The 25,825-nt window shown below is 41.4% G+C and overlaps 1 protein-coding gene across 3 annotated transcripts in view; it reads right to left on the bottom strand.

Moving 5' to 3' along the window:
• Window positions 1-25,825, bottom strand: part of LOC124182521 (tyrosine-protein phosphatase 99A) — a 299,728-nt gene that overhangs the window by 65,814 nt on the left and 208,089 nt on the right. For all 3 annotated transcript variants that reach the window (XM_046569912.1, XM_046569913.1, XM_046569914.1), the window contains exon 3: window positions 15,284-15,407. In XM_046569912.1, coding sequence (XP_046425868.1) covers window positions 15,284-15,407 — 124 coding nt within the window. The remainder of the gene's footprint in view (window positions 1-15,283; window positions 15,408-25,825) is intronic.

The following is a 25,825-nucleotide window of genomic DNA, read 5'->3' as shown; positions in this document are numbered from 1 at the left end:
AAAAGTGAAATTTGGAAAACTGATAACCCTTCCCGGGTAAATATAACGTAATGGCGCTGGAAGAATCGCAAAACGTTGGGACGCCGAGCGGGAGCCGAAAGGTTAACTGATACGGGAGGATATCGGATGGGATTAGCAGCTTGATCTGGCGCTAATTTTGTTAATTATTCCCATTCGCGCCGGGGATTCAAAGCCCACTTGTATAATTGCAAGGGTTCAAAAACGTGTGGTAAATGGGATTATATCCTACTAAATAAGAGCAATTAACCACTTGGCGAACCTTTTATTACAGAACACGGCGAGCTGCTGAGAGAAGAGCTTTCCGACCTCGGAGAATCTTCACCCTTTTGTATCCACTTAAGTGTCGAGGTATTTATATACATAACCAACTCGACGCGAGAAGTGTAAGGTAAGTACTTTTCGAATTGTATTAAGCAAATGAAAGTCTTGTCTAATTTTGTGCTCGTTTTTTTTTTTTTTTCTTATCTCTCTGAACGACTCCGCGATAAGATCGCGAACATCGTTTTCTACAATGTCGTTCGTTTTCTTTTCATTTCAAAAGTCTTTAATATGTTTAACCCTTCGCAGTCACACTTAAAAAATTTACATCTCCTAGCCTTGTCACAGTTTATTTACAACTTTGTTACTTCGTATAACCCCAAAACTCCCCGAGCAACAAGTTTCGGTCAGAGTCATCGAATTTTGATAGTTTTTTCGATTCTACGTCCGCCGTATGGGATACGCCATATTTGATCCGCCATATTGGATCCACCGTCTTGGATTTGAAAATGATCAAATTCTGTCTTCGGATTCAAAATTCAGGCCAAAACATTGGGTCGAGAAATGTGCGACTGTTTGTCAAAGAGATGAAAATAGTCGAAAAAATCGCCAGGAATATTGTTTCTTTCGCAAATGACAGTGAACGCGAATGAAACAACATTCCTACCGGAATCGGAATGAATTTGAGCAGATTCGAATACCACAAGCTAAGGTATCGAAAATTTGAGAATAGGGTTCTGTAATTACGAGTATTCGGAATAATTAAACACGTCTACTTCATTTATCTCTGCGAATTTTTAAAACAGGTTTCCAACTTGACCCAACTTCTGATTCAGGCGGTGGGGATGTAGATTTATCCTTAATTTGTCTCGATGCTCACACGATGACACGTAATATAGATACACACGCGTTACTGGAGTAAAAAGTTGAAATCGCTCAACGGATTGAATGTATAATTTATGCTGTTTAATCAAAAACATTGAGAGAATTTTAGATTACTTTATTGATCGGTTTGCACGGGGCGATGTTATAACAAATATAAGTAAACTTTAAAAGTTTGATAGGCCCCCCGAGATGAATGCGCGAGTCGGGATTTCGAAGAGCTTCGTATCGCCATAATTGCGGTTACAAAATTGGGAAAAGCTTTCAACTTGTTGAAAATAATGAATAAGGAAACAGTGGGTACTTATTCCCTGCCCTCGTTCCACGCGTTCTGCTGAAAGAGGAAAACGAGTATTTTTGTTATATTTTCGTATTCTTTGTTTTCCTTTTCTCTTCATTTATTTATCCGTTTGCCGAACGTAAATTAGGGTGTCCTAATACTAATCGAGGTTTTCGAATTGTTTTCACTTAAATACAGATGCTTACCCGCCGCCGTATTTAAAGTACAGAAACGACTTTGGAACGTAACTTCGCTTATTCGGAACAAGAAATAAATTAATTGATAAAAAGTGGAAAGAAAAAAAAAAAAAATCTGCACCCAGTCTCGGTGTAATGGATTGTCTTCCGTCGACGGGTATATTCTTTTTTTCTCCGAAGAAGAAGGTTAGCAAGTTGAAAATAAATACTTTCCGCCTTGGGCGTACATCTCAGAAATTTACGACAAAAGATCTTTTTCCTCAATCAATCGAATGATGCTGTTCGTTGATCAAAATCTAGATCGGTTTAATGTTGAAAAATTAACTGCCGTGGTAGAATTGGTAGAATATTATAGAGTGAAAGATACTAGATCGAGTAAGCTAGATTTTTTGCCACTTCAAAGTGGTTCAAAGTAAAAAAATCGACATCGAAGCTCTTGTTCACATTTCAAGTATATTTATTTTTAAGGAAAGAATTTTAACTTGGGATTAGAAAAATTTGACAAATACTTGAAGCGCGACCACCTTGTCATAAAGTAAACGGAAAAGTATTGATTTCACCTCGCGAGGTTTCTTAACAAGCTTAAGCCGACCGATTAAAGAAACGCGGGACGCCGTGAGCTGCCGCAGGAGTTGTATAAATAAATCAAACGAGCCCACACCGCGGGACTTTTAACCCCGGAAAAAGGCAAATAATGAGTATATGTTTGCCTTTAATTATAGTAATTATATTTACTGACGTTCGAGTTTTGTTTACGGAATGGTCGTTAAAAGTTAAAGGTCGAGTGTATATCTTCCTTCCCGTTTAGCTGCAGGTATATACGTACTGTATACACATACACATAACTCTGTGCATATACACGTACCTGTATAGGAAACGAATTACGGTGTATTTAAAGGTTTATTACCACCGGAAGCTTCAACTCTCCATCTCCCAGTTGTTCCGGAAGAAATTCGTTCGAAATAATTCTGTTACACAGGTTATTGTTAGTACTTCATCTATATTCCCAAATATTGTGCAGTTTTTTTTTTTTTTTTTTTTTTTCTTTTGCTCTCCGTACAGCTATTACCTTCAGGCAATTGCTGTAACGAGGAGTTTAACAAAAAGCTGAGAACTGAATAGAAGGAGGGAGGGGGAAGGAGAAGAAACAATTTCTTTCCCCCGTTTCGACCCCCCATTGGCGATCAATCTTCCCTCTTATAGGCATCGTCAAAACTCCACGGGATCGTGTATAAATCGTTGAGAGTGAAAGAGAGAGAGAGAGAGAGAGGGATAGAGAAAAGGACAGAGATAGGGGAAAGAATGGAAAAATTCTGGAAACTCGGGCAGCTAGGAAAAGGAAGGTTGTCAGGTTACTTCCAGCACATAATTTTCGGTTTATGACAATTATTATCTGACGTATACCTATGCCATGGCCACTATTCGCTGCTGGGCGCCCCTGTTGCAGAATTCCTGGGGGGGATTTTTTCCTGCTTATATACCTAACTAGGGCGTAATTTCACGTTATTTATGCCCTGGCTAGCACGAAATGCTTTACTGCACTAGTGCCCGATGTTATATATGACACGCATAAATCTGACTGCAATCTGCAGGATTCACGGAATTTCCGAACGACGGAGATTAACGCTTAAAGAATATCGTTCAGCGTTTTTGAATTCCGTATTCTTCTAGCGAGAATCCCCGCGGCGCCGGTTCGCCATCTAGCGGGAGTTACGCAATTATCATTCGACGCAAAAATTACTAGTAAATCTCACTAGGCGCTGGATTCCTTCGCCATCTAGCGGGAGTCAGGCAATGCTCGTTCGAGGCAAAAGTCCCTAGTCAACGTCACTAAGGGGTTCGAATCTTTCTCAAATAAGATGACGTGCGAAAATTTATGACATATACGAAGTAACGCGTGCTGCGAATATACGAGATACTTGATAAAACGCGAGCATATTGCATTTCTTGCGTTCTCTGAATCACATTAACGTTCTCTGCTGAAGACAGAAAAAAAAAAGGAATCAACAATTTTTTCAGAAATGCATAACATTTTCTTACACTTATGTGAAAGTACCGTTCGTTATCATTTACAAAAAAGTTTTAATCATTCAGGCATCTCTTTTTTGCAAAGAACTCACATTCCTTTTGGAAAATTCCTACACAAGCATTTGTCAGAATTTTTCATTGTATTCTCGATAAAAAAAAGGAAAAAAACTTCACATCGCGCATGCAAATTCGGTTAAGAAATTTTTATCTGGCTTTCGGAAGTATAAATTTTCGCCAGTGATCACCGGGCCAAAAGAGCGCCAACGCCATTCGAAATTCTATCCGCATTCAAATGTAACCCCGAACGAAACTATTACCCGAAGATAATATCGACGTAGGTACTCGGAGTACGCGTAACGGGGATTTCGGAGGGTGTGTACGTGCCGTTACATTGTACAGTGCAGGTTATATACGTGAATACACATAGGATGTGGTGGATGGGTGCATATCCACCCACCAACACACCCGCTGTATATCGGGAGTCGTGGAAGACCTGGAGATAATCCTACCGGGAGAAACTAACCGCAGAGCTGAACCAGTCAAAGATAATCACCGTAAGCTTCTCTACCGGCTGCAGTAGGTTATATTATACACGTCGGTATATAGAGAGGAGCGATATTGGCACGGATTTGTCGCTACTTCTACAACTTCTTCGACTTCCTGCAGTTATAGGTATAATAAGGTTCTAGCTGTACAGATTTCGCTCCGAAACGCGTTGTTCAACGTGGAGTGAAATCGAACGAACGTACTAGTTTTTTTTTTATTTTTTTTTATTTCTTTAACCGTATACACTGAACCTTTTTTACTTCAATTTTGATACTGCGAATAGATTCTTCCAATCATCGCAATATTCAACTTAACGAACTTGAGTATAACTTCGTAACGCCTGGTCTTATTATTTTTTTGCACGACTTATTTTCACGTGAGCCGTACCGCCTGAACATCCTCAAATTCGTTTTGATTAACAACCGTGAAAGATTTCAAGATTTTCGTTGTAACGAAATTGGAGTGATCTTGTTCTTTTTTTACTTCTTTTTTTCAACCTCTTACCTCCGCTCAAGTTGAGATCCTCGATCGCGACTATCTATTATATAATACGTATAGCAAAGTTCGCTCAAAGTTGAACGAGGATCTTCGTTTGAGCGAATTCAGTTGATCGATGTATGTTGTCCATAGTGGAGATCATATTCCGGAAGCAGCATGAATTATATATACATATATATATATATACACACACACGCTCAGCAGATAATAATTGCCTGTTGAAAATCAGCGGGGGAAAAATCAATCGGCGAAAATTGAATTAAATCAGATAATTCCATGCAGGCAGGCGTGAGGGGGGAGCGGATTGGGAAAGGGGGTGATAAATTTTGCATCACCGTTAAAAGCAAACTCGATCCCGGATGCACACACGTGATGCTCGCACACACATATATATATATGTAACTACGTATATACCTTTACGTATTATCGATAATTCTGACGGTCTGTTTGATATCCGAAAATTATCATTGAACGTCGAAGGGCTAGTCGTGACTCATTACCGTAAGCGGATAGATGCGAGTGATCCCTGAATCTGATTCTGCCAGTAGCCTGCGAGAGAAATTTAAACGGATTTATACGCACATAAAGGCATTTCATATCGTCGCGAAATCCTCGGTTGGACGAAGATATTAATGGTATCTCTTTTCTCTTTGATGGAATGAAAATGTGATAAGTACGGAGAATAATGAAAGTGTAACAAAGGTTATGTTTCGCAGAATATGTATTCTGCGTGGGTAATGTTGTATCGATGCGAAGTTTGTTGTTTTCCCATCACTCTGCCGATGGCAGTTTGTGTGAACGAGAAATAAAATCAGCCGTTGCTACTACCGTACTGCCAGCATCGATTAGGAATCCGATTCGATTTTGTAAAGCGATACTCAACTGTCGATAACTGTCGGTGACCATAACAACTGGAGCCGTAATCAACAAATTAAGAGCATCCAGCAGCCGTGTGGCCGGATAAAAATGAAAATTGAGTAGTTGACAGGAAAAAGTTGAAACGCGAGCCGCGCGTTTCGGGATGTAAATTAATTATTCGCGAATACGTATGTACTCGTTTGTATGCATTTGGTTTGTAGTTTTTCACGGTACGTTGAACGTCGAACCAGTTGGACACGACAGACCAGAATCTACCCAAAAAACGAGAAAAATAAACCAAAATTGTTCGACAAACATTTCGCAGCGTTGTCAAATCTCTCTCACGCGGTGATCGAACATGCATCATGAAAAACAAAGTGTACGAACAGCAACGGATATTTTGACGTGCAGAATGTACGTATTTACCCAGTCGTACAAGCTTAATGGATGAAAAATTTCATTGCGAGCGAGTATGAAAAGGAAAGTTCGGACAAATAGATAGACAGACAGACGGATAGATTGTTAAATACATTGATATACGGACAGATGGATAGAGGAAATAGATTGTTATGCAGGCATGTAGCTGTACGAGTGGATAGATAAATGGATAGTTAGACAGACATACGGATAGGCAGGTAGATAGGTAGGCGGATACATAGACATATAGATAGATAGATAGATACATAGATAGACAAATAAAACTTTTGAGAGGGCGAGATAGTGTGTGAGCGAGATAGATAGATAGATAGATAGATAGACAGGCAGACATATAGATAGACAGGTGGGCAGATAGGTAGACATATAGGTAGACGGATAAATAGATAGACAGATAGACAGATAAAACTTTTGACAAAGCGATATAGCGTGTGGGTCAAAAGAAGAGAGAGAGAGAAAAGAAAAAATTGGACAAATTAGAGACGAGCAGTGAGCTTTTCCAGTATCGATATAAGGTCAGAATACACAAGGTTAATTTCGTTCTATAGCGTTAAAGGTGAATGGGGACGCGGTGTAGAAGTACAAAGGAGTCGAGGAGGATCGCGGATAGCTGTGCTCGAAAAACAAATCCCAGAAGCGTCCAGCCAATCAGAATCTTTATAATTAAGTTTTCTGTCTAATCTTTGAAATGGCCGGCTTGTTTCTCCCGAGTTGGGCACAGCGCTCGCATAAACATGGCAATAGCTCGGGATTTCCGGAATTAGCTGAGAGGTCAGAAGAGCGGATTCCCTCAGGATCATCTCAGGCACTCTCTCTTCTCCAAGATCTCCGACATCCGCTGCAGTCAGACAGACCATCTCGCGGCTATTCGTTCCGTTTACCGATAACCAACACCTGCCACTTTATTACCACACATTATACCATTGTCATTATCAGCTGTTTTTCCGTCAGCGAAAAACTTCATCATTATAGCATCGCGGTTGGATTTCGATAATAATGGGTTATCATCTTCTATGTATAACAAAATTCTAACAATGCTTGTTATGCAACGATGATAGTATAACGTTATTAATTGAAATTCCTTTCTCCCTCCCGCCCTTGATTTATTTTTAATTGTGCACGCTCAAATATTTGACGTAATAGATTTTTAATTACCATGCAAATATTAGCTGCCATGGAGATACATTTACTCTGAATATGTGTGTTTCATGTATAATAGAGTATGTAACACAAGCATGGTGAAATATACGTGTTTCCAAAATAAGAAACAAAAAAAAAAAAATAAAATTCTGATCGATCAGCGGGTGATGAACTATCGGAACGAAAGGCAGTCAGTCAGGCATGCAGTCCACCTCCTTCCAAATTTATTGACGCTACTTTTTACGCCGGACTATAAGGCGAAGGGGAGGTTAAAAAAGCACCAGAGAATGTAAGAGGCGCAGCGGCGGGACGAGGTGGCGGCGGGGGGCGGCAGGGGGGGGGGGGGGGGGATGAACGAGAGAAGGGCCCTTCCAGCTCGAGATGTCTTCAACTGAGCACCAAGCTTGGAAATACATGGTGAATTACCTTCGCCGTATCTCGGCGTAGTCACGTTTTTTCTCCTCTCCTCTTCTTTCCCTTTCCTTTTTCCCCTCCTTTTTTTTCTTTTTAACCACTCCCTCTCTCTTTCTCCGTCTCCTCGAAGACATCCCACCAGCAGTCAACCGTTTTAAGAGCTGCAGTTCACCTTGCACCTCGTTTTACAGGTGAATAAAATATGGCAGCGTCTTTTATACCCTTGATAATAATAATGATAATGATAACAATAAGAATCACAGTGCTGATCATCAGCGCCATCCGTTGAGAAAATGTCGGCGCCGATTATATCGGATTATGCAGATGCATGTGAAAATGGGCTTTTTGACGAGGAGGTGGATTTTATAGCTGTAGAGTAACGAGAGTAATGGATGAACTTTAATTGGGAACTCTGGACACGCCACCATAATTATTCCCGCACTCCATAGATCCATGAATGCATACCAACACTTGGATGCGTGTCTGCTGGCCGCACACCCACAATTAATCTGTCTTAACGGAATTGTTCGATATTCGAATTGCCGGCGCTGCATCGTTATTCGAACGAGTTCGGTGTACACCGAATGCATTCGGTAGGATGAAACTGCGATGCTGCTGCCTTGATCATACACACTCGGTGACGCCGACACAGATTTCTGGACCAGCTGCATGTGCAGCACTGTATATTGTGTCGGTGTATATATATGTATACCATGTATATATATCTACACATTGATGGCAAATTGCGGACCGCCCTTTCGATTAATTGGAAGTGCACGGATGGACGGAAGGACATTGAATGCGATTGCTTCGGAGCTTGGATGAAGATCGGCGGCCGGAATCAAGTGCAACAAAATAGAGGAGCTGCGGATTGACTTCAATCTTCGGATGTTTACACTACGGTATACGACGAAAGTTTATAGATAGACGAAACGGTGAAAATTTGCAGGCCGAGTGCATATGAGAGAAATAATTGGAATTTGTGGGTCGGCGAGATCGTACAACGACAATATTTTCGTGTGCAAGGCAGGGGAGCCAACTTACTCGAAACGAGGCATGAGATGTCGAACTCTGCCGTGTCGAGAGACGAATTGAAGTTACGGTGGTATGATGACTCGGTAGCAGTCATCAGTCATCGGTCAGTTAGTAATAAATGTTTACCGAGCCTTCTCAAATCACTGCATCGATTGTTTGAGATCTGCTCAACTTAAGATAATCCGCATAACCTACAATAACCTCCGAAAGTCGCGTTCGCCAGCTGAAATATGAGGTGGCCAACCGGTACCAAAGTAGGACAAAACTTGCGCCTGCGCAGTCGGACACTTAAGGTTATGTAGTACTCCTACGTTTACCAACCGAGCAAATCACCCTTTTTCTCCCTATAATAAACGAACAAACAAACGAAAAGGGTTAAAATTTTGACGGTGCATCGCTCTTTATTAGTCACATTCAGGAGAGTCATTCGTATCTCGAAAATCGTCAAAAAAATGTGTGGTTTTTTAACACCTGTTACTATTTCCACATTTCTCACGTTTCAGGGACCAAAAAGTGCATAGTTCAGATACGCATAGCCATTCTGGAAATATTAAAGAGTAAAACGAGCTATCGTGAGACTGTTTTCATTCAACATTGTGCGTTTGTTCATTCAATATAGGAAAATGGGGGAGTTTGCTCGGTCGGTAAAGGTGGGAGTACGACATGACGTTAATCAAGTTTCACCATTTCCTCTCGGTGTGTATAATAACGATTATCCTGCACGTAACATCGATCGATCATCGGGAAGGATTGAGAGTAAGCAAGGCAGGAAGAAAGCGCCATAAAATTAATCAGTAAAGTTTTTTCGGTGACCCAACTGGAAGCAGCGTGCAGGAGGCTAACTGCAGCGCCAGGATGAGCATACAGTGTGGAAAAGGATGACTCCTGCACCGCGGGGTCGAAGAGGAAATGGCGGGAGCTGACAGAGCTCGTTAGCGAATGAAATAATAGCTGAAGAGGAGCGTAAAGAATGTCACTGCTGCGGGAGTGAGGCCGCTGTTAGGTCGCGGTTTCGGAGGTTGAACTTGAGGTCCGAAAAGGCTCGCGGTGCGAGGTGGCCGATCGTTCATCAGCCTGTTTTCAACCCTCGACGGTGATGCATGGGGAATTTTATTGCCTGCGAGCCTGGGTGTGTAAGAGCTGCGCGCAAACTGTGTGCGCCGATAAGTCACGAGCGCGACTACAGATCCCGTAGGTCGGCGGGCAGAGGCGCTCTTATATACCTACCTACCTACCTACGTAAAATTCGCGGAGTCGAAACTAGAGCTTTCGCGTATAGAACCAGGTGATTTACAAGCTTGAGGAAGATTTATTTGACGCGCTTAAATGCTTACTTTATCGCGGCTACCTAGTCGAGTGTTTAAAACCCCTTTTATTGAGCGGAACGCGTCGACCATCGAACTGTGCTTAATTTTTTGCTCCCTCCATCCTCTGCCGAGTTCAAACTTGCGCGGAGTGACAGATAATCTATGGATCAGTCTCGGGCCTTTGCACCCGTTCTTCTGCTCAAATAAATTAAACAACGCCAGTCCCAAGCGCGAACGGATTATAAAATCTGGAGGTGCGTCCGTCTTGAACGTAAAATGATTTAACACGAAGCCAATTTACTCGAGTTCAAAGAGCGTTCGTATAGCCGTGAATGTAGACATGCCGCTGCAGACGGACCTCCGGAGTAACGGATCAGCCTAATTTATCTCGACCGGAATCCCTCCGCTGCTGGAGACCCTTGAAAGGGCTAACATTCAACGCGGCGTCCCTCAGGGCTTGTAGGGTGAAGTAACTGCGGGAACAAGACGACGCGGGCGTTTAATTCGTTTGAAATTTTAAGCCGAGACAGCGCCGAACTCGGCGAGAAATTCCTTCAGGTAGCCGTGGAAATTTTTTCGTTCTCGAAACTAACGAGGAAGGTATTCCAGGTTGATATCTGCGACTTGATGTCTTTTGTAATATGTTACAGTAGACTGAAAACTAAGCGACGTGTACTCTTTTTACCTACCACTTGACACTTTGAGGAGGTGAAACCACTCTACAAAGTAAGGCATGTCAAAGGGCGATTCGGCGGTTTCACTTACAAGAACATAATATTTTTTAACAAATCCAATTGGAAAAGTTTTCTCATAACGAGAAATGAACAATGTAATTTTATCCATTAAAGAGAAAAAAAAAAACAACTGCCAAATCGTCCCTTGACATGCCCAACTTTGAAGGGTAGTTTCACCCCCTTAAATTGTTTAGTGGCAGATAAAAAAAAATACGTGTCGCTTACTTTCTAGTCCACTGTAACATATTACGAAAGGAATCAAATCGAAGAGGTGGACCTGGGATACCTTCCTTGTAAGAAGAGTCATTGGTACGACGTCACGATCGCCTTGAAGATCTTGTAAGGGTAGTAATATTTCGAAGGTGGAATCCCGCAGCCGAACTGCCAATAAGCAATATCGCATTGTAGCATTCAAAAAGGATGTGCGAGGGCTGAATGGAGGACGCAGGACTAACTACAGGATGAGTTTGAGACTGATTCTTCTAGAATTAATCTATGGGTTTGGGTGTGCGATAACGAAATTTAGGAGGGGGATTCGCTTTTGTGGATTTCATACAGGAAATAAAGAGCTTCGGTGAGGTCAGAAATCGTTTAAGGGGGAAGGAATCGTGTCGAGCAGGAGGAGGAGGAGGAGGTGGAGGAGATGACCTAGCTTTCCGTTAAGCGATTCTGGGCCCTTCCTAAAATATCCGAATGAATGCTATCAATTGTCGGAGAACCACCGAAGATCAAATGAAACTAAAATGTCTACTCCTCCACCCTTTTCAGATCAAAGTTTCCTTACCGGATTCCAAATTTATCGATGATCCGATCGAGGCCATTTTTTGTTCTCAGTCTCGTGCCTCTCTCAACTGCAGGATGCAACCCCTATACCATGGAAATCTTGTCTCGCTCTTCACGACCCTCAAACACATTACAACGAATATTCGATCTCCATCTCTTACTTTGTCTTATTTAGAAATTTATTCTGCTACAATTAATTGTGCCTTTTCCATTTTTATCCATTCCGGTTATAATTTTTTGCCCAATTCTTCACCTAACTGTTGGTTTTTGTCCAAATTCTAGTTCAGTTATCGACGCTTGTACTAATTTCTGTTGAGTCATTCGTTTTAGTATGTACAGTAATGTTCATTGATGCCTTCCCCTTCCGGCTACCTTGCTTTCGGTTCGAAACAAAATGCAAGTTCGGTTCTATACGGATTATGTGCCAATGAATGGCTGGAATTCGTACAGAATCGTACTCGCATTTTGTTTCGGATTGGAAACAAGTTAGCCGGAAAGGGAAGGCATCAATGAACATTACTGTATAAATATTTGTCCAGCTACCGATTATTGTTCAAATATTTTTTCGGTCATCAATTTCTTATCTAATCCCAAAATAATTCGTACAAATTCTGTACGAAATTTCAGAAAAAGCCGTGCGTAGTAAGAAAAAAAAAAAAAGAAAGAAACACAAAGTAAAGTGAAGAAGTTTGCAGAAAATATTCATGCTACCAAGGTTGTCGATAATGACGTTTCTTTTTTACGACAAGATTCCATTTTCGTGTATTTGTATGATGTTGAAATATCTCTAAATTACAATCCGCAGCAATCGTTTAAACAAAAGAAAAAAACACATATATGTATATCTTTATGTATGTAAAAATCAAAATCTGTGACTGATTTATCTACTCCAGCTCTGGGTATACTGCGAGAGTGAGTGTGAGCATTGATTAGCAGCCAGACTCCGTTATAACGGCTGCTCATTACGAGGTAATTAACCGTCAACTTTTCCCGTAAGAATTTTCCAGTGGTCAAATTAAACTCATTGGCTAGAAACTTTACTATAAAACTAATATTTTTCCCAACTTTCCTGAAGTATTACAATAGTTTTACCCCGGGTGTAGCGAAAGACAGAAAATCGAGCTTGAGTGTGTTGAAGAGCGAGAGAAAGGCAGAGAGAATAGAGAAGGTAACCCTCGACGGAATGAGAAGGAGAGAATATGGAAGAAAAATTCTCAGGGAAACTCCAATATTTGGCGACCCCTAACGACATTCCCTGATATATTTCTCGCAACTTATCATCCCGGCTTATCCCCGTGAAAAACATGATTAAAGATTTCCAACAAAACGCGTTCTCTCGGCTCTCTGCACCCGGCTCTATTTGTGAAGGAAAATAAAAATAACCACCCCACGTATTCAGGACTCCGGAATATATTTCCGGCTTAATATTGAAAATAAAAAGAAAAAATACTCAGACTATACATACCTATAAAGGAAGACTACGGAAGAAAAAGAAGTGGGTGAAACAATAAGAACAAGAATGAGAAGTAGAGAAAGGGGAATGGAAATAAAATATCTCACAATTAACCGGAGCGAAAAAGGACGGGGAAGAAAATGATAAAAATAAAAAAACCTGAATCGAACAAAAAACAAAACAGCAATGCAGCTTTATGAGCCCATGCTGTGCAGCTGCAGTAGCGGCGGCGGCAGTCTAGCTAAGAAATTTTAAATTAAGTCAAGCCTCGCAGACGAGCATGGATTTTCTCGGCCAGTCCGTATAACTATATTATATGTATATATATACATATATACATAGTTATACGGATATATATGTGTGTGCTCCAGTTGGGTAAGTTAATAAAATATTTAATTATATTTCCTAACGTAGATATGAGGTATACGGTACTAGAATTAAACCATGAGAAAGAAGGATCCCGTCCCCTTTCTCAATTTCCACTTCTTCCTTCGTCTCTTTAATAGTTAGATATACCGAAACGTACATTAAAAGCCCCACGACATCTCTTTTGTATTCTCTTCCCCGTTAATGCTTTTGTAGTAGCTGGTTTATGAAAAGACGTCATGCGCCGACTGGGCGGCAAATCCTTGGGATTCGTTCCAGCAGGAGACCTGCAATCTGCAGTGTGGAATGGAGATTGCGGAAAATCATGCCGCTTGCACAAGTCAGAGCTACGTTATACAGGATCTTCCCAAGTAAACGCCGCGGTATGTTGGATTGCCTACCACCGAGGGGAAAAAATATCGGTAAAACAGACCGACCGAGTCATTGTCACATCAGTCAAGTCAAGTCGTATATTAACTTTAACGTGAGGCCGGAACGCGATTTTCTGAACGTTTCGGCATGGGTTATAAACTACGAAACAACCGCTTGGCCAAATCCATACAACTTGGCAACACGGGCAGTTCCAGCTGACTCGCGAGGACTCTAAACGCGCTACCTACCGATAACTCGGCAGGCCTGTTTTACCGATATTTGTTCCCCTTGGCGGTAGGCAACCCAGGATACTGCGTCGTTTGCTCGGAAACACTCCGCACGTGTGCAAATCGGTATGTACGTACATAACCATAGATATTCGATCGAGATTTCTCGAGGGCATTATCTCGCCGACGTCAGAGTCATCGCCGTTGCGCACCGTGTTCGGCGTGTACACAGAGTCCTCGAGCAAATGTCATTAATCACCCCTGTTCCACGTACGAGCAATTAGGGGCTGCTTTAATAGTTGACGAGATAGTGTTGCGCAGCGTCTCGCCTCGCCTCACTTCGCTTCGCCCAGCCGCCTCTTCACCAAAGCATTTAAGTGCGGAATTGATATTAAGCGAGTGCGTTCTCCGGATGCTTCTACCGGCGCCCTCGCTAGAACTGCTTAATCTAATGCAAGTTTCCGGACGAATATTCTCTTTACTGCGATTAAACGATTAATCGTAGACATCGATCGATTATTTTTTCAATCAATCGGTGTTTCAATTCATCGTTTTTACGATCAATCGATCAATTTTACAGCCCGATTGAACATGCTAAAGATATACTAATTATGCTTCTCGGTTTGAGGCAACAATTTTCGAAGCATAAGAAAAAAAAAAATCACTCCTACTGGGAAAAGTTTCTGGAATCCCGAAAGGAAATAATTTAGCGATAGAGAAAAAATGGTTTATTTAAAAATCCCCTCTGAAAAAATCCCTCATCGAAAAAAATTCCCCCGGGCCACATTCCCCTGCACAAAATCCCCCCTCTAGAAAATTTCCCCCATGATTTCGCAAGGCACGGGGAGGGGGGTTTCAAGGGAGATTTCGTTCAGCAGGAATCTTGTACGGGAGGACTTTGTGCTGAGAATTTTATTGGGGAGATTTTGTGACTGGGATATTTTGACCAGCCACTGAGAATTTGGCGAATTTGAATCTCGATACTTGGTAGTTACGCGTGAAAAATTATAGAAAAATTTTACATTACGCAGAAAAATCACACAGTTCGCGGTTCGCAAGGCTCTAAATTATTTTTCCAAAGTGTTTGAAAATCCTGAGTTTATCAGAGGAATTTTCATCAGCGGGGACCCGAGACGTATTGGTTATTGATGCGTACACATTCCTAAACACGGTTTTCATTATCGCAGGCAGATAGGACTGCAGGGCGAAATTGCGCAAAGCGATAAATTCTTTGCCTCTGGTTCTTTTTTCCCGTGACAATAAATCCCTGGAGGTTTGTTGTACCTTGTATCGGAAGAAAATTATCCGCCTGTTGGGCCGCAGGTATACATGCGTACATGTAATATGACTGCGAACGTGTATGCGCATAAATTGAGTGGAGGTTTGCACCCCCGGCACTTTTGTGCATAGAAATAAATCCTCGAATGATTAAATTATTATCTCACTCACCGAATGTAGATGACGTAATTGGAGATCGGGTTGTTGTGCGAGTTTGCACTCGCTGCCCATGAGAGATTTACCGAACGGGATGTGAAAGCCATTATCAACGGCCGTCCTGGCGGATCTGGAACGTCTGAAAAAAATTTCAAAGCGTTTTTTACCTCCTTCATTTCCATCAACAAAATTTATGGTTCTAGATCTGATTGTAAGAGTTTGAAAAAAGTTGAAAAAATAAACAGGTCGATCAGATGTTACATATTTCAAACGATAGTTCGGATCATTTTGTCTTTCTTTCTTTTCACTCTCCTCCCTTCAATTCTGGGGAATATGGCGTCGCATAAATCGACATCGATTGTCATTATATATCGTCCGTTACGCGCCTAATCGTTTGCAGGAAACATTTAAATGGAAAAACTTGTTCGATAGAAATATACCCTCGGATACAAGACGGCTGTTATCTGTTTGTTATCGCGAAAGTTTGTCTTAAATTTCATCCCTGCGTTTGACTGTATCCTGAATGAAATTTCAGAAACTAAAATACGGTATCTCGGATTTGTCCTACCGTAAATAACGACGATCCAAGTTTCGCTCGTGTATTTCGATAATCTTGTTTCGTCGTTTTCATAAAATAATAAATGATCGTCGAGAATAGATGGAACAGAATCTGATCTTTGAACATCGATCGAACAATATACGATCCGCGCTGAACGATGGGAAACGATTTTGCAACGAAACATATAGCGTTTTCAATATTTCTTCCACCCTTTTTTCTCCCCTCTTGTCCTTCCTCCTCCTTTGCATCGTTACCAGCTTCCAGGTATACGTTTTGAAAAGAGATTGCTGGCACAGTCATGCGATCGGATAAGTGTGAGCGTTTAATATGCAACGCTCGCTGTTCCTTGCGATATCATATTACGAACAGGTTGCATAAAATCACACAAATGAGGTCGGCGAACTTTGACCCCGAGATTAAGTCTTCATCCCTTCTGCACGAGCCTGGACTTTATACTTTATACATGCATAAAGTGTTGGCTTGTTGCACAAGTGAAACGCTGGAACACTTAAGACCAGAAGCGTGAAGATTGCGACAGAAGAAACTCGTGGTCAATTCGGAAATATATATGATATGATATTTTTCTATTGTTTTGTTTTCTTATAGTTCTGTGCATGAGAAACAAAAGAACACAGGAATTTCACTAGCTAGCCGCATAATTCCAATCACGTACAATCTTGATTAATTTATTCAGTAGAATCAAGAATCTCGGGACTACGTTTTTTTTTTTAACTCTAATTAAATTTTTTTTCTTTTCACCCCGCTGCGGATGCAACTAGATATGCTGAACGTTGTACGAGCTCAAGTTACAGGTGTCTGCGTGTTGAATATAAATTAGTGTTAAAATTATTTATACACCAGTTAAGGTTTTATCTCACGCTATCTTTTTCTTTTTCTTTTTTTTAGATATCAAGTATTTATATCAAACCAGAATTTATAATTACCGGGGCGGAAAAAAAAGGAAAAAACGGTCAATTCTGTCCGGTAAAATTTTATTTTTCATCGCTGAATTGTGAAGCTGCGCTTGAATAATTTGGTGAATTTTCATCGTGAAACGAATACGCGTAGGTAGTGTACTCCATGTAACGACGGGCCGTCTCTCTGTAGAATTAACCTGTGAAATTTCACCCAGATGTAGACCTAGCCTCGATGCTTTACGCCTCCGGGTGGGTAGTAAGGTGCGTGCCTACACCGCGGCACGAATTTCGCCTGAGGTTTGTGAGAAGGGCGAATCAAGGGTGCCTCGAGGGTACAACAACGGTTTCCTTAAACGCCGAGGGACGTTTCGAGGGCAACTTGAATCCATTTTTAAGAAGCTTAAACTCACCCGCAGAGTAAACATCCCTTATTCTTGTATATAAATCGGGCGAATAACGACATCGGCGAATTTCCTCTGCAACAAAAAAAAAATCCGCATCCCCGTTATAGTTCGGAAAGTAGGTACACATGTAACAACAGCGCGGAGAGCGAGCTGGGGTTTGTTTTTCATTTTTATCCTTTCAGGGCTTGTCTGGAGGCGCGGCCATAAGCGTGAGAAATCACCGCTGGCCTTGCAAAAGCTGAAATTTAAACAAACGATATGCAGGTTACGTTTCTTTCTCACCAGACTGTATATTCTTTTGGAATTTTTTTTTTTTTTTTTTTTTTTTTTTTTAGTTTTTATTGAATCTCCTCTCGTCACCGCTGACACGGTGCGACGTGCGAATATATTTAGAAAAAAATTTTCTACTCTTCAAACAGGATTTGCGCGAGAAATGTCGAGACTAACGAAAAGGAGGAAAAAAGAAGCGGACAAAAAATCGGTAAGAAGAACGTAGCATTGGAGGAGAGGGATAATCCAGCGATAATCCCAACCAAAACATATATAGGGTACGCGCAAAAGCTGAACGGAGACTGTAGGTTTGCTAACGAGAGAAAAAATACATCTTCGCGAAGAGGATATTAGATCTTTGCTTTTTCGGGACAAATATTTGTTCACCGCACCTAACTTCGTCAGTGATTGGCTATAAGAAATAACAGATTGTAAGGAATGAGGGAAAAGTTGCTGCGATCAATTGACTTCAAGCTTATGAAGAACAAAAGCCACGATACACTGTGACAGACTCGTGAAACTGAACATCCAAAAGCTGCCGTTTTTTGTAACTTATTTGAATGAAAATTTTTTAAAATGTATTTAAAACTATAAATGATAAAGCCCTAAATTCAAATTGCTCCAAGTGTTTTCATTTCCTTGAAAAACAACTCCCTCAAATAGGTATGATTTTAGACCATCGAAGGCGTACCCTCTCTAAAGTCAACCTAACCTCGTAACTCAAAACTAGACAGAATCGGCCAGCCTGTTCAAATAGACGAGAAATTCGACGCTTGCGCAGTTGATTGGTCGGTTCCCTGAGACTGTCACGGTGTGTAGTTGAAATTTTTTTTAGAGATTCGGAGAATGCGCGAACCTCGTTTCAACAATTTTCATTCCAAGCAGCGGCATCTCGGGTTCCCGCCGTTGAAGAGTGGCGTAGCAAAGGCGGCGCGAAGCAAGAGGAAAAATAAAAAATAATAATTTTGACAGGGAGGCTTGCGCGGCACCCTAATATATGTGTGTATTCTCCGTAAACCTAGCTGCGCGAGGGGTGTGGGAAACAATTATTTGGAGACAAAAGATAAGGCGATGGTCCTCGTGTTTCTGGATGGAAATTCGCCAAGGGCTTCACACGCCGAGCAAGAGGAAGGAATACAGTGGAGAAGAGGCCCCAGGGGTGAAGGGTGAAATTTACATCGTCACTTCTACATATGTTTCTTCGTAGAGTACTCGCTGTTATGTAGGTGGGTAGATATGCCGGCGCGTGTGTATATAGTCGTACACGTTTGTAGATTCGCAGGCTGAAAAGAGGATACCCTGAAAATACGGAAGGACCTTCCAGTCTCTGCTGTCTGGGCGCGAAGAAGGAGCAGAAGAGAAGTCGTGGGAAAATTTATACCTGCAAAAATATACGTTGAGATGGAAATAAAAAGATGGTAAAACAGCGTGGCTCGTGGGGTAAAATCGCAAAAGTGGAATGTTTTTGGTGCCAGCGGTGGGATCGGGCAAGGAGCGAACGTCACTTTCCTGATTTACACCAACTCCTTTTGTCTTCTTGGGCTGACGTTACAACGGGACATCCTTCTTCCTTGCATATTCAACCCTCCCCTCGGTTTACCTCAAGCCCACCTGGGTCATCGCCTCGAGTGAAATAACGAGGTAAACTTCTCGTCGTTATTTGGTCATTCTTTTATTTTCTACTAAAATGATGGAACAACCCCCGACCCCTTCTATCTGCCTCGTTGATCTCGATGAAACCGAAGCGATGCAAAAATTCCAAATGCAGCGTGCGAAAAAGTGAAACGGTCTGGTGAACAAAAAAATTACTAGAGAATCTAAGCATTCTCTTGTTACTTGCACTACACAAGCGTTGATCCCGTAAATTTTTTACGACTCCATTAAGCAAACACGAGGGTACAAAGTCCCAACTAATTTCTCTTCAGAGATTTCGTGCCGTGTGTAATTAGTACGGGGGACGGGAAAAAAGAAGGGAAAACAACTGGACAAAAGAAGCTACTGCTCTTTCTCTCGGTGTTCATGTTTTCTTTTACTATTATTTTCTTATTCTGTTTTATGCGACCATTACTCTTTATATCCTTGCATCTTTCTGAACATATATCTATAACAAGAATGATTCATGTGAAATAAAGATTCTTTAATGCTCGATCAAAAGCTGCGGTGTCTTTTGTTGCTGGGAAAAGTATTCGAACAAATTACGTTATTGTGCTTCTCATTTTGCTCCTTATGTCTTCAGGGAAATGAAATATCGGGGTTACGTTCGATAAGCTGATTTTTAGTCCACTGGCATTTCTACGAATTCATTTCTCCGTTCATTCGACGAAGACTCCAATCATGCGTAATAACATTCCTTTCATATACTGTCGTGCCCACCTTTTCAGTTCGGAAACCCCCACGAGATACTGCGGGGGTGTTTGTCGAATCACTCGGGAAGATTTGCGACACGCAATAACGATATTATTAACTCTTGATTTAATTTTCCTTCAGACGTAGGTTTTATGAGATATATGTATAAATCCACGGTACAGTGAAACAAATAATTGTGAATTCGCTTACGTTACAAGCGTTCAATCTAACGTGAATATTCATAATTTAGAACGTAGTACTCAATATGCTTCACAGAATTCTCACTTCTTTGAAGGAAACTCCAGTGTTATCGAGTCATAAACAGGATTTTTGTTAATTATTGCTGGAAATTGATGAACGAGCAATTAAATCAGCGTGGAAAAGCAGAACGAGAAACGATGTATACGAAAAATAGCGACACAAGTTAGTGATAAGCATGTACGTATAACGAATCAAGGCAATTATCTCGTCGACGAAATCTACGATCTTTTGATCGCGAGGCGAAAATCTGATAAGCAGTCACGCAATAAAGAGACGGGTAGATTACGCAGGTCAGTGGATATAACAAGCTTTCTGCAGGTCGTTGAGAAGAAAAAGGGGCAAAACCCTGAAGCTCCAGGTTAGCCTGAAGTTGAGTTTTCGGAATCTCTGTAAAGCTCTTTGGGCAAGTTTTGCCTTGGTCCGCAGTTTCCATTTCATTCGATTCGCGCACTCATGTGATTTCGATTCAACAGAAGATTGCTTTTTTTTTTATTTTTTTTCGTTCGCTTCAATTTTTTTCGCGTATTCATTGATAAATTCGGCCGATTTCTTTTTAACCATTTTGCGCAAAGCGCCTAGTAATTTTCGCAAGAAGAAAACGGATTAAAAATGGCTGAAATTAGTTGACTCGAATAGCGCTGACGTTGTGTAACAAATTTTGGGATTGAATTCGAAACTTGTATTGCTCGGGTTATAGAATTGAAAAAGCTATTAAAATTTCGAATGAAAATCACTTACTTATCTTTCTCATTAACACTGATGACGTTTGTTTGTCCAACTATTCGAGTAGATTAAGCCATATTTACTTATATTGTAACGAACTGGGCGTTACAGAATAAATAGAACAAGTTCGTGAGCTTGTGAAGCGAACAAACAGGCAGCAAAATTAGAAGATGAGGAAAAATGCTTTCATTAGCGGTACGTGTTTCTCGGTGTGAGACCGTTTTTACAACAATATCGGTTGACGCAGCAACCTTATTCATTTTATGACTAATGAAAGCTTTTATACGTCTTTTATCTACGATTAGTACTAGATCAGAGAAGGGGATAAAACGGGTCATTTCACCCTTTGTAACAATATTAACGAGGAAGATAACACAATCAAAGAAAACTCGTTTTCCTCCAAGCTTAAGTCGAAAAAATCGTTTCCTAGAACGTTTCCTTTGCTCGCAAATTTAGCGCCGCTTTATGACGAACACTGATATTAACATACAGAATGAAACACGGAGCAACGAGGCTCTGCGGTACGTAAATAGGCAGGTAAATAGCGGGACGATTACCCCATTACTCGACAGGGAGCCATTCATTTTCATTAGGAATAAATAATCGTTGAAATTGGTTGCTCGCTAGCTGCTAGCTCGCCCAGTCAGCGATCCGAATATCTCCCCGTATGCGCATCGCACTCTCTGTAATAATCTCTGTATGTGTTACAGTGGTGCTTTCGCCTAACTAATGAATTAGCCACATTTGCGACATTCCCCACTTTGCTCTTCGCTGTACGCATACGCGTATTTGTATACGTATAATATCCAGGTATATACGGCTGTTCAATGCGGTAATTGCAATGAATCAAACGAACCTGCGATAACCATGCGGTGATAATCAACTCATCATACGAATCGAGCGATGTAAATTAAGATTATTCACGGCGATACCGGGTGGATACCAAATCATACCACTTTCCCTCTTGTCCCGTTTTACTCATGCGCCGCGAGGAATAAGGGTTGGCAACACACACGCGCTTGATGGAATCCGAAGCCGTTCTCTTCTGAACAACTCTCGAGTGAATTTGACAAGCTTGCGGAAATCCTCAAAACCGTTTAAGCTACGAGACAATCAAAGTCTAGGTACACAGCGCCGTCTGGTGGAAGATCGTTGAAAACAGTCGTACTTAATTTTGCGAGTTTTTTCCGTGCCTCTTTTCTACCGTAAATTGGTTTGATATGGTAAAATGGAAACGTGACAGGTTGCGCGAGGCTTGACGTGCTTTGACATCGGTAAAATTGGGTCGAATCGATCAGCTGAATGGTTTTCTCGACGCCATATTGGTCGGAGTACTTTTACATTCTGCCAACCTAACCTAACCTAACCTTGACTCGGCAAAACGCCTCGCCAGCTTCCCTGCATGAGCGTTTACTCATTCATAGGCGGATATTAGATTCACCCGGCCCCTGCACAGACTATATCAATTATAGATGGTTGATTAGAAATCGCTCGGCGCGAGGGTGAACTACTGGAGGAAGCTCGTGAGTTGAAGAGGCGAAATTTTACACCGCGGTGTTGTTACGATATACTCTACACCCACTCGACGGAGACCCCGAAGAGGTCGGAGGGAGAGGGCGAAAGGAACTGTTTGTATCAGACCGCTTTATCAGTAAGTAATAGAGTGACTCCGTCCCGGCTCGTATCAGATGGAAATAAACGCTGAAGAAATATCCAGTACCAGATAACTGGTGGAACAGTATATTTCTTACCAACTGTTCCTCAGGGAATTTCTGCTCTGACCCTGCAGGTGCGGCACAGTCTGTCCGTCCGTGTGTGCGTCTGACGGTGCTTTTTTTTCTTTCTTGATATATTTTTTATCCCCCCCCCCCTTCTCTTTTTCCTTGCTACCGCTGACATTCCCCAGTGGTCTCGTACACTTGGATACCTGTGGACTTTCACGACATACAAACTACGCCAAGGATGCAGTAAAATATGGTATCGGTCTCTCAGGTGACGTATCAGAGTGCAAGAGTTGATTGGGTTGCACCGCACCAAAGAGTAAATACTCGTAAAACTCTATCGATCTCTATTACCCCAAAAAAAAAAAATAACACCTTCATGCGTTCTTTTGACGTTTCACGTCTGGCTGTCCATACCGCACGAATGCTGGCTAATTGAATTTCGAACTAAAATGGCCGCTCTGCGATACGCTTGTTATTATACTTCAGCTACACTAGCGTAACCAGGTATGAGCGTAATTATGTCACGTTTGAAAAAATGACGGAAAAAATCAATTGAAGTCTACGATTTCAACTCCAGCGAGTGTGAATTTTACCCATAACCACTGTGAATTTGCTTTCTGTTGTTGTTATTCCAAAGTTGTACCTTCATTTACAATGTGTGTATGTATGTATGATCGTCGCCCGATCTCTGGATAACGACAGTTGGCTAGTTTTGTATGTTTCATTCTCCCTCTTTTCATTCTCTCTTTTTTTTTTCCCCTTGTTTTACTGTGATTCAGGCGTGCAGAGAAATACGCCAGAGTTAAATTGCTTTGCGGCGTCCGGGGGAAGGGAAGGGAAGGGAAACTACTCGAGCTCCCTAGTTACAACCTCGTTGAAATCAAAATGGTGATTACAGTTGGCAGCAGTGTAAAGTCCCGTGGATGCACTTGACGTCTCGCCTACCCCTGAGCCCTAACGGACTTTGAAGATGCCTGTGCGTGTGTTTGTGTTTGTATTGTGTGCGTAACCCACCGTGCAGTAACATCATCCGCTCCTCCTCGGGCTAAGAAGAGCTGTCTCGAGCATAATAAATATTATACTGGCAGCAGCGGAGCAGAGCGATGTAGCAGCGTGGGGCTGGCATGGCTCGTGCGTCGCGTTATGTATGGTATGATGTTTTGTGGGCAAGCTGTTCACCTCGTTTCATCATAGCTCATTCGAGATTTACGTCTTCCCTTAAATCATTGCACCCGCGGCTCCTACTTAACGCACGTTTACTGCGTGCCACGCTGCAAGATGAATGATATATATTTACGATTCGAATAACCCGCCAAGCGGAACGTCTTTCTTTGTAAGCACTCCACTCCATGCCCGTGTAGCTGCTACAGATTTAACATGTAGATATAAGGTCTACATCGCGATAATTCTTGGCTTGTTATTGACCTCGGAGTATACCTTACATACACACGTATGAGCGTGTATGTTTGTGGTTGTACATTGTTGGCGAAACAGACTGTGATTTACACCTTATCGCAGGCAAAACGTTAAACACGGTAAACATCACCGTTTATTAAAAAGAACTACGATTTCCGGTGACTCGTGCGTACCTACATGCCTGCTATTACTTTTAACGTCTTTGCGCGTATTTCTCTCTTATTTTCAGGTGACGCGACCAGGTATATAATATCCTCTTTTTCCCGAATCTTTTATTTCACCTACGGTGCTGGGTCGGCTGTTACTAAATTTCTCAAAATGTATTAGACTCTCCAGTTTATAGCTGTAGCTCCATCGCGGCGTGGCGGAGGCTCGCAACCAAACCGAGAAAGATATTTGTAACGACCCGAGCGATAAACGGTGTCGGAATAATAGAGGGAGGTTTAGAAATACGACATCATTTTCCCTCCCCCTCTTTTACTCCGCACCCTCGCTCTTCCTTAAACTCCAAGTATACGTGCTTTTGTAACGATAAAGACAGCAGTTTTTTTCCATTTTTTTTTCTTTTTTTTTTCACCCTCTTTGGTTCCAATTTCTTTTTCTCCTTTTCCTAATATACATTGGCCGATAAAAATGTTCCAGAAATTTCCCCCCACACGTGATAACATCCGCAAGCTAATTGGCTACATTATTAAATTATAATCACTTGTTAATTTGGAATAAAAATCCATGTAATCTGGTTCTTTATCTCTCTATTACGGTGTAGTACCTAATTTACTCGGTAGGGAATGTCGACGGTAGTTTTGTCCCGTTGTCGTCTGGAATCCTGTAGTATATGGCAGATGTGTATATTATGTGTTTCAGAGCAAGCTGCTTGCTTCTCCTTCTCTATTTCCTTCTCCTCCGTTCGATCTATCGAATCCTTCCGGTGGAACACGATAAATCGAACGCTTAACCGCACCCTCCACTTACCGGAGACACGCGCTGCCAGGTATTTCAAAAATTTCATTACCCAGGAAGCATCGGTTATCTCGAGAGCGAGAGAGAGAGAGAGAGATAGAGAGAAATAGAGAGATAGAGAGGAGCGATGAAGGACTGCGTACCATGACGAATATATCACCCTATGAACGAACCGAACACCTTGGCAATTCCGTACGTAATACATTATACATAGATATGCGACGCGGACTTTGTGTAACCTTGCATTATACACGCATGGGATACTGAATTGAATACATTTTTCGGGTATATATGAGGCGTTCTCCATTAACTCAGCCACATTTTTTTTTTTGATATCCTCTCTGATGTATTCCACAATTGGTTGTATAGCAGTACTACTTCAAAGTGTATATTTTTTCAGATTTTGTAATTTACTCGTTGCGGAAATGTTTTTTTTTTTTAAACTCGTACATCATAGAAGACTGAAGTGAGACAAAAAAATTTTTAACATAAAAACAATAACAAGTTTTTCCATGAATTATTCAACGCAATATATCTTATATTTTTGATGGCATCAGAAAGGCTGTTTTCACCGGATAATGTGGAATTTTTCTATCTTCTTTCGATGCTTTTAATTTCAAAGGGTATTTGGTAGTGAATTAAGAACGTATAAAAAAACTGTCATCGTGGAACTCGGCGATCTTGCCGAGTAGACTAAATATTATACCGAGGAAGGTGAATTGAAGCAAATCTGAGTTTCTCTTTTCCACGAACTATTCAATGCGATACATGTTATACTTTCATCGTTAACAATATAACATATATTGCAATTAATAGTCAAGTAGTGCTACTACATACCCATTATGGGACAGAATCCAGGGGTAAAAAAAAAGTGACTGAACTGATGGAGAACGCCTCATATAAACATGGTGTTATCGGAATCGGTTTTTCCATTTTTTTTTCAAATTCCAACGAGTCTAAAAAAATACCTAAAAAGA

This window comes from Neodiprion fabricii, chromosome 5 (assembly GCF_021155785.1).
Source record: "Neodiprion fabricii isolate iyNeoFabr1 chromosome 5, iyNeoFabr1.1, whole genome shotgun sequence".
Lineage (NCBI taxonomy): Eukaryota > Metazoa > Arthropoda > Insecta > Hymenoptera > Diprionidae > Neodiprion > Neodiprion fabricii.
The sequence above is the reverse complement of the archived record's forward strand: the minus strand, read 5'-3'. Positions and strand labels throughout refer to the sequence as shown.